Below are 10,000 nucleotides of genomic sequence, written 5' to 3'. Positions count from 1 at the left end.
AGTGGAGCTGGGCCGCAGGGCTCGTGTGTGCGGGGGGGGGAGTGGCCGGGTGGCAGGAGGGGGCGGGGCTTACGTAGTTGTCGCGTGCGGACCAGCTGGGGTAGAGCTGCATGTGCAGTTGTCTCTCCTTCCTGGCGAGCTCGTAGTACTTAGCTTGCTCCTCGCGGGTCAGCGCGTGCCACTGTGGGACACACACGCACAGACACACGCACAGACACACACACACACAGACACACACACACACACAGACACACACACACACACACAGACATACATGTACATTTGAATAAGACACTCCAGTACAAATATGACCAAACCGAATACAGCTTGTGTGCGTGAGCAGATAGGTGTGTGTGTGTGTGTGTGTGCGTACCCTCCTCCCGAGGATCTGGTTGATGGCTGCGCTCTCCTTCAGGGTGCACTCTGCGATCACCTTGGCCCTCATCTCCTTCATGTACAGCATGAAGGCGTTCAGCGGCTTCTTTATCACTGGCTTCTTAGGCTCCTTCTCCCTCTTAGGGTCCTGGTGTGGCTTACTGGGGGAGGAGGGAGAGGAGGGAGGGAGAGAGATGAGGGGCAGGTGAGAGGGAGAGACAGGACAGGGCGTGTGATGACAGGAGGGGAGGAGTGAGGAGAGGAGGAGAAGAGAGGAGGGGAAGAGAGGAGGGGAAGAGAGGAGAGAGGAGAAGAGAGGAGGAGAAGAGAGGAGGGGAAGAGAGGAGAGAGGAGAGGAGAAGAGAGGAGGGGAAGAGAGGAGAGAGGAGAGGAGAGAGGAGGAGAAGAGAGAGGGCATCGTGCAGCCTGGGTACTTACGCGTACATGTTCCTGTCGTACTGCTCCTGCTCCTGCTTGCCTGTGTGGGGCACGATGGCCGGGTGGGGGATGCCTGTGGGGTGCATCCCTGAGGGGCCCAACATCAGAGAGTGAGAGAACCTGCAGGGAAGAGAGAGAGAGAGAGAGAGAGAGAGAGAGAGGGGGGGGGGGAGAGAGACTATCAGTACCACAGTGAAGCTGTACTCTGAGCTGAGGCAGAAGCAAGCGCTGGTCCCAGCAGCAGCACAGGCCCCGGCCTCCCGCCAGCCTCCACCAGAGGGCGCTGTGACCACAGGCTGAGGCCGGCGACAGGCCGCGGGAAGCTGCCGGAGGCTCTTCTTGAACGGGTCGCTTCTCGGACACAGGGCCGCAGGGCCGCAGGGATGACATGTGGCGTCATCTGAAAGCGAACCAGGCTGGGGGAGGCTTGGAGCTGGAGAAGGCTGGGGGGGAGGCTGGAAGCTGGGAGAGGGTTGGAAGGTGGGGGAAGCAGGGCAAGGCTGAAGGCTGGGGGGAGGCTGGACACTGGGGGAGGCTGGGAGGTGGGGGTGTGTCTCTCCAGTCCCAGAGATTAGCAGCTGAAGCAGCTAAACTCTCTGTACACACACACACACACACACACACTGGCTGAATGGGCTCTCAGTGTGTGGAGGGAGGGGCGCCCTCTGCAGAAGCTTGGCTGGCAGGGGGGGGGGGGGGGCGGGTACGGTACCTGGAGTAGGAGGAGGTGCTGGGGAGGGAGGAGGAGGAGTAGGGCGGTCTGTATCCACATGAGGACAGCTGATAGACAGGCGGACTCTGCCTGTGAGGGGGGGGGGGGGGGGGCAGGGGGCACAGAGTTGAACTGCACTGCAGCTTCGACCTCCATACACACACACACACACACACACTCTGTCTGGGAGGCGTCTACAGGGCTGGGGTCTAGTTTGAGATCTGTGTTATAGATCTGTGCGTTGTAGATGTAGGTCTCTGTAGTGTGTGTGTTCCATGGGTGGAGGAGGAGATGAAGGGAGGGGGGCCTTCGTATGCAGAGACTCTTCCTGCCCCCCCCGCCCCCCCCCCCCCAGGCCTCTAGGAGATGGGGGGGGGGGGGCGGAGCAGAGCTGCTCTCTCTCAGGGGGTGAGGGGTTCACATGGTAACACCCCGGACAAAAGGCCCAGTTAGGACACATATCCTCCCCTACACCTCCCCCTCCCCTCTCTCTCTCTCTCTCTCTCTCTCCCCCCCCCCTCTCTCTCTCCCCCCCCCCCCCTCTCTCTCTCTCTCTCTCTCTCTCTCTCTCTCACACACACTGTAGTGGTGCATGTCGGGGAGGGACACTACACACAGTTGTCCCCTCTGGTCGAGCAGAACCCCCCCCCCCCCCCCCCCCGGGGTCCCGGGGCATATGGTGCCCTGTGAGGGACACACCACAACCGCCACATTGCCATGACAATGGAGGCCAGTGGCTTGACATTTCCTGTTTAACACCCTCTAATCCCCCCCCACCCCCCCTCAAACAAACGGCTGACTCCAAGACAAACAAACAAACAAGGTCTGAGCCGGGAAGATTACTTATTAAGACAATCCCACCGCGTCACCAAGGCGACGGCTCGGTCGGAGAAGACGAGAGCGTGTTTCTGTCGCAGAGACTCAGGAGATCAGAGAAAGTCTGTACTGAGGGAGGGAGGGGAGGGAGGGGAGGGAGGGAGGGAGAGAAGGGGAGAGAGAGAGAGAGAGAGAGAGAGAGAGAGAGAGAGAGAGGGGGAGGGAGGGAGGGACAGAGGGAGAGTGTGTGTGTGCGCATGTGTGGGGGGGTCATGTGTGTCTATATATGGTTGTGTGTCTATACATGTGCATGTATCTATGCGTATAAGTGTGTGTGTGTGTGTGACTGAGAGCGTGTGTGTGGGTGTGTGTGAGTGAGAGCGTGTGTGTGAGTGTCTGTGAGTGAGAGCGTGTGTGTGAGTGTGTGTGAGTGAGAGCGTGTGTGTGGGTGTGTGTGAGTGAGAGCGTGTGTGTGAGTGTGTGTGAGTGAGAGCGTGTGTGTGAGTGTGTGTGAGTGAGTGAGAGCGTGTGTGTGAGTGTGTGTGAGTGAGAGCGTGTGTGTGAGTGTGTGTGAGTGAGAGCGTGTGTGTGAGTGTGTGTGAGTGAGAGCGTGTGTGTGAGTGTGTGTGAGTGAGAGCGTGTGTGTGAGTGTGTGTGAGTGAGAGCGTGTGTGTGGGTGTGTGTGAGTGAGAGCGTGTGTGTGAGTGTGTGTGAGTGAGAGCGTGTGTGTGAGTGTGTGTGAGTGAGAGCGTGTGTGTGAGTGTGTGTGAGTGAGAGCGTGTGTGTGAGTGTGTGTGAGTGAGAGCGTGTGTGTGAGTGTGTGTGAGTGAGAGCGTGTGTGTGAGTGTGTGTGAGTGTGTGTGAGTGTGTGTGAGTGTGTGTGTGTGTGAGTGTGTGTGTGAGTGTGTGTGTGTGTGAGTGTGTGTGTGAGTGTGTGTGAGTGTGTGTGTGTGTGAGTGTGTGTGTGTGTGTGTGTGTGTGTGACACAGAGAGAGTTACTCACCAGCCCATAGAGGGGGGGATCTGCCCCACTCCCCCAGGGGGAAGAGGGTAGAAGCCTGAGATGTCCTGGGACTGGGGCCTGTGAATACCTGGAGGAGAGGAGGAGGACAGGAGGAGGGGAGGAGGAGGAGGAGAGGAGGAAGAGAGGAGGAAGAGAGGAGGAAGAGAGGAGGAGGAGAGGAGGAGGAGAGGAGGAATAGAGGAGGAAGAGAGGAGGAGGAGAGGAGGAGGAGAGGAGGAATAGAGGAGGAGAGGAGGAAGAGAGGAGGAAGAGAGGAGGAAGAGAGGAGGAAGAGAGGAGGAGGAGAGGAGGAATAGAGGAGGAGAGGAGGAGGAGAGGAGGAGAGGAGGAAGAGAGGAGGAAGAGAGGAGGAAGAGAGGAGGAAGAGAGGAGGAGGAGAGGAGGAGGAGAGGAGGAATAGAGGAGGAGAGGAGGAGGAGAGGAGGAGAGGTTGCCAGGTCAGACACGTAAGGCATCATTAGTTGTCTGGGAACCTAGTATTACACACAGGTACAAAGGTCACACACCCTAACACCCTGTTCTCACACACTTAAAGAGAGTGTGTGTGTGTGTGTATATGTGTGAGAGTGTGTGTGTGTGTGTGTAGAACTGGGGTCAAAGTCTAGCTGCCGCTATATGGCCTTGCCCTCCAGCACACTGTCAAAAGCTGCATCTCACTCCACCCTCTCTTTCTGTCTCTGTCTCTCTCTCTCTCCCTCCCCCCCCTCTCTTCCTCTCTCTCTGCTGAGAACAGCTGTTGTGGGAGGGCTTGGGGCTGGAGGCTGGAGAGGCTGGAGAGGCGAGGGGCTGGACCAGTCACACAGGCCCGGGGGAGAGCAGGGCCTCTCTCCATACTCCATCTGACCAAAAAGGTTGCAATAAACAGGAAGTTTCGAGTTGTGCGGCACTACAAAGCCTAGTGAGGCCACTGACAAGGCCCTACCCTCTCTCTGTCTCTCATTCTGTCCCCCCTTACCCGACCCTGTCTCTCTACATCCATCTCTCTCTCTGTCTGTATCTCCCGCCTCCCACTCTCTTCCCACCCTCTCTCTCCTCTGAATGGTTTCAAAGGAAGTCATTTGTCAGAGCAGGGCAGCTAGCAGTTAGCCGGCCCTGCCCTGTGTCTGGAGCCCAGGTATGCAGCAGATCACTGTCATTAGTGGGAGGGCTGGGGGCTGGAGGCTGGTGAGGCAAGGGGCTGGGGTTGGAGGCTAGGAGTCTGGGGGGGGGGGGGGAGGGGGCTGGGAGTCTGGGGCTGGGAGACTGAGGAGGACACTGAGGGCGGGGAGGGGGGGGGGCAGAGGGGCTAGGGGGCAGGACTCTCTCAGTCTGGAGCACAGGAATGTCAGTCAACCTGCCTCCTCCCCCTCTCTCCCTCCCTCCCCCCCCTCCCTTCTGACAGCTCCAGTCTCAAGTGAGTGCCTGCCTGTCTCTTTCTGGTGTCTCTCCCTTTGCAAACAGACAGTGCTCACATTTCATTTTCTAGAGACAGAGCAGCTATATACGTTTCTCTGGCTGGCTGGTTGGCTGGCTGTGTACCAGGCAGAAACACACAGGAAATAGAGGCAGAAGGAGGCAGGAAGTATGAGAGGAAGTGATGTCAGAAGTGGGCAGGATGAGGTGCGGAGGTGAGATGCAGATGTGTGATGTTAGCAGGCTGAGATATGGAGCTAGGATAGAGGGAGAGAGGAACAGAGAGACAGAGAAAGATAGCGAGGGGGGGAGAGAGAGGTGTCCCTGTCTCTCTATGTCTCTCTCCCCTTCCCTGTCTCACTCTCTCCTTGTCTAACCATGGCTCTGTTTCTAACTTATAAAAATATGTCCACAAGGCTTTCTCTACGAGAAAATGTGTGTGTGTCTGTGTGTGTCTGTCTGTGTCTTTGTGTGCGTAGGTGTGTGTGTGTGTGCTAACCAGAACCGGGTGTGCAGTCGAGATGGCCGTGGCTGATTGTCACCCTAATTGCTTCCAGCTCTATATGAGTGTGCGTGCGTGTGTGTGAGATTGTGTGTGTGTGTGTGTGTGTGAGAGAGTGTGGCTAGCCATCCTCTGAGATCCAGACCACTTCAAGGGTGAAGGAGGCCAGCTGGATCCCTACAAGGAGCCTGTCTCTGGGCTGGATCCTCAGAAAGGAGCCTGTCTCTGGGCTGGATCCTCAGAGAGGAGCCTGTCTCTGGGCTGGATCCTCAGAGAGGAGCCTGTCTCTGGGCTGGATCCTCAGAGAGGAGCCTGTCTCTGTCTCTGGGCTGGATCCCCAGAGAGCAGCCTGTCTCTGGGCTGGATCCTCAGAGAGGAGCCTGTCTCTGGGCTGGATCCTCAGAGAGGAGCCTGTCTCTGGGATGGATCCTCAGAGAGGAGCCTGTCTCTGGGATGGATCCCCAGAGAGGAGCCTTTCTCTGGACTGGATCCCCAGAGAGGAGCCTGTCTCTGGGCTGGATCCTTAGAGAGGTAAGTGGATAGGGAGGGGGAGATGGGGAGGTAGGTGAGGGGGTAGGTACCTGTTTTGTGGCTCATGTCTGTGGGCAAGTGGGGGGGGCTGGGGCTGAAGTGCTCGTTCCCGTAGGGGAGCAGGGACGTCAGAGGGTGCATCCCGTGTCCCTGCTGGACCACCGACACCTTGTTAGACTGGAGAGAGAGGGGGAGAGAGGGGGAGAGGGAGGGGGAGAGGGAGAGAGGGGGGAGAGGGAGAGGGAGAGAGGGGGGAGAGAGGGGGAGAGGGAGAGAGGGGGAGAGAGGGGGGAGGGAGAGAGGGGGAGAGGGAGAGAGGGGGGATAGAGGGGGGAGGGGGAGAGGGAGAGGGAGAGGGAGAGAGGGGGGGAGAGAGGGGTGAGAGAGGGGGGAGAAAGGGGGAAGGAGAAAGAGTCATTTGAAGCTCGGTGTGGAAACAAACAGAGGTGCTTTGGAGGCTGAATACATTTGCTCACACTGGGTCCAACAGGGATGGATGGATGGATGGATGGACTGAGGTGGGGGCCCATTTGATCGATAGCCCTTTGATGATCAAGGGAGTCTGGATGAGGGCTTGTTTGCTTTCATGTTTCTGTTTACAAATGGCTTTCAATAACTTACGCACAATCCACTTATAGCTAATGCTAACAGCATGCTGTTTGACATATGATATGTCACAGCAGTTAGTGTTGGAGGTAGAGTTCTTCACACACACACACTGCCAATACCTCAGTATTATACGGTTCTTGAGCATGCGTGTGTGTGTCTAAAAGTTTGGCGTAGGTATTGATTTGAACATCTATGTACATATTTTCTGTGTGCGTGTGTTTGGGGTTTTGCGAGCGTGTGTATATGTGTCTGTGTGTGTGTGTGTGTGTGAGCATGTGTGTGTGTGAGAGTGTGTGTGTGTGTGTGTGTGAGCAGATTCTCAAGAACCCCCTGCTGAGTTAGAAAGTGAATGCCTTATCACTTAGAGGCAGTCCGTCCACACACACACACACACACTCTCTCAACCCCCCTCCTTTATCTCTCTCCACGCCACCCCCCCCCCCCCCCCCCAACACACATAACCCCAAGCTCCTATCCCCACCTGATTACATTTGAAACCATCCACACACACACACACACCCACACACTGTGTCTTTTGTGTATTCAGTAAGCAGACAGGCCCAGATCAAACCACCAGTGCCTTTAATGTTGACACACACGCTAACTAGACCTGGGAGAGAAGACAGGCAGGAGGAGGAGGGAAGAGAGAGAGAGCTAGAGAGAGAGAGACAGAGAGAGAGAGAGAGCTAGAGAGAGAGAGACAGAGAGAGAGAGAGACAGAGAGAGAGAGAGAACTAGAGAGAGAGAGAGCTAGAGAGAGAGACAGACACTGGTCGTGTTCAGTATCTTTGTTTTCCAGTGTTGTGACCTGCCCTGACCTATCAGAGAGAATGCTAGTTCTGTGACATCACCGGCAGGAACTCAAGGCTTTACATTGTTCAAACCTCTACGTGTCAATAAAGTTTGATTGCGTGACTCCCTGCTTCATGCTACTTTAGCTACAATGTGTGTGTGTGCATGTGTCTAGACCTCCCAGGCCTGTTTATGAGTTTGTCCATTCTGGAACCATTTGCTTTCTGCAGACACACACACACACACGCACACACAGAAACACACTTATATTTATGCTTCTTGACGTATTTCTCTTCCTAAACGCAATTAGCTTTCCTTGAAGTGGTTTTCTGTGTGCATTCCTGTTTAACACACACACACACACACACACACACACACACACACACACACTGAATGAGAGCATTCGTATAACATATAATTATCAGCCCTCCCTATTTAACCCCGCCCCCCCAACACACACACACACACAACTTCAACATAATTGTGTTTTAGTACTTGCATGAACTAGAATTGTTTGTAGATGCATTGGAGTCAGCCGGGTTTCTAACCTAACTATCCCCCCCCCCCCCCCCCCCCCCCACACACACACACACACACAACCAAACTCGACAAAGACACTGAAGCAAAGCGACTCATCAATACTTCAATCCAACGCAAACGTGAATCTTGGCTCGCTGTGTCATGATCAAAGACAAATCCCAATTAGATATTGAACCTTTTTAAGTACGTCAGACACACAGAGCTCATCTCCTGTCATTTAATTTCGCTTAAAAGGACACTTATTAGCATATCGTTCTGTCCTTTTATCTCTGTCTGCGTTTGAAAAGAATCCGTCCGTTCTATCAAAGAGTTAATGGTGTTTGAGACATGTCACTGAGAATGAACACTGACCAATCACAGGCACCTTGACCCCCGCGACCTGGAAGGCCATTGGCCGACAGAATGCTTGCGCGCCTCCCGCCTCTAATGTATTCTTTGGTTAAAAGACTCTAAGTAGTTTTTTTTTTTTGAAGCGGAAATTAAGGGTTGGGGTTTTTTTCTTTCTGGGCCCACGAGTGCTTTGAGAGTGGGGTCTTTAATCTCCTGTTTCATGGTGGAAACATTACAAGAGGAGAGAACCTTGCCCACTAGATGAAGGGAGGGAGGGAGGGATTGAGGGAGGGATTGAGGGAGAGATGGATGGATGGAGGATGGAGAGAGGGAGGGAAGGAGGATGGATGGATGGATGGAAGGAGGGAGAGCAGTCCGTGGACCTGAATGGAACTCTCCTTCCTGTGAGTCTTTCAAGCTGACACACCCTCACACACACCCTCACACACACCCTCACACACACCCTCACACACACCCTCACACACACCCTCTCACATCTCTCACACACACAAACACACAGTCTGCAGAGAAACCTTGTCACCGTCACATCCGTGAAGACAACAGATGATGTTGTGCGTCAGCCCACCTGTCATTTGTAACACACACAGACACACACGCAGACACACCCCTTCCCCCAAAACACACACACACATCTGTCATCAGTAACAGAGACAATAGATCTGAGGAAAATGTTGTTGGTTAAACTCTGGGGTTGGATGTCAGAAGGAAGATCATGGATTTACTCTGACATCGACGAGATGTTGTGCAGTACTATGCTGCGGAGAGTCAAAGTCCAAGTCCAAACCGACAGACAGATCTGACAAACACACATGCCCACATGCGCGCACACCCACACACACACACACCCACCCACACACACACACACACACACACACACACACACACAGGGAGGACTGAGGGCTGTGTGTGTGCAGGAACTGAACCTGGAGGGACGTGACAGAGAGAGACTTACGAGACCCTGTTTCTCTATCTCGCTTTCTCACACACACACACACACACACTCTGACCACACAAACACATACACACACTCTGACCACACACACGCACACACACACACACACACTGACCACACACACACACACACACACACATTCCCCTCACACTGGTGCTATATATATAGGCAGTCATTTATAGACTGGTCTGCATGACTAAGATCAAGATTTCTGTGTGTGCGCATCGTGTATGACTGTGTGTGTGTGTGTTCGTGCGTGCCTGTGTATCTGTACGAGACCCAGATGTCCAGTATGATGCTGGCATCCTAGCCCCTCCCCCTTTCACCACACTGGCCCCTCCCCTTGCGCCCCTCCCAGCCATTACACCCCCAACGGCCAATCAGGAGTGGGGAGGCCCAGTCTGGAAGTGATTGGGCACTCGGTCTGCTAAATGAGCGCCACTTATCTGGAGGTTTGGACAACATCAAAGCCTAGGCAGACATAACAACACTGCCCTGTTTAACAGACCCAACCCCACGCAACCGCCTTCACACACACACACACAGACGCACGCTCAAGACATACACACACATGCACGCAGGCACAAAGGCACCGACAAGTTGGTGACATACAAAGATACATGCAAGCAGCCAGCCAGCTAGCCAATTAACCAGCCAGCCAGCTAGCCAATTAACCAGCCAGTCAGCCAACTAGCCAGCCAGACAACCAATCAACCAGACAGTCAGCCAACCAGCCAACCAATCAACCAGCCAGTCAGCCAACCAGCTAGCTAATTAACCAGCCAGTCAGTCAACCAGCCAGTCAACCAGGCAGCTAGCAAACCAGTCAACCAGCCAGTTAGCCAGACAACCAGTCATACAAAACAAGCAACAATAAGCGTGAAAATATCCTCCAGAAAGCAGTGATGTCATGACTTGACGAGTCGTCCTCCACACTTAATAAACAGTCAGACAACAACAACAACA

The 10,000-nt window shown here is 54.5% G+C and overlaps 1 protein-coding gene across 1 annotated transcript in view; it reads right to left on the bottom strand.

Annotated features, from left to right (window-relative positions):
- The window catches only part of tcf7 (transcription factor 7), a 12,529-nt gene extending 4,407 nt beyond the window's left edge, over positions 1-8,122 (bottom strand). The window contains exons 1-7 of the mRNA XM_084683478.1: positions 8,096-8,122; positions 5,841-5,967; positions 3,345-3,432; positions 1,526-1,615; positions 814-933; positions 374-536; positions 74-181 (exon numbers count right to left, since the gene is read on the bottom strand). Coding sequence (XP_084539604.1) covers positions 74-181; positions 374-536; positions 814-933; positions 1,526-1,615; positions 3,345-3,432; positions 5,841-5,967; positions 8,096-8,122 — 723 coding nt within the window. The remainder of the gene's footprint in view (positions 1-73; positions 182-373; positions 537-813; positions 934-1,525; positions 1,616-3,344; positions 3,433-5,840; positions 5,968-8,095) is intronic.
- Positions 8,123-10,000: the final 1,878 nt, after the last annotated feature.

Source organism: Hypomesus nipponensis, chromosome 20, assembly GCF_054491055.1.
Source record: "Hypomesus nipponensis isolate SF chromosome 20, ASM5449105v1, whole genome shotgun sequence".
In the NCBI taxonomy this organism is placed as follows: domain Eukaryota; kingdom Metazoa; phylum Chordata; class Actinopteri; order Osmeriformes; family Osmeridae; genus Hypomesus; species Hypomesus nipponensis.
Note: the sequence above shows the minus strand (reverse complement) of the source record. Positions and strands in the feature narration are given on the sequence as shown.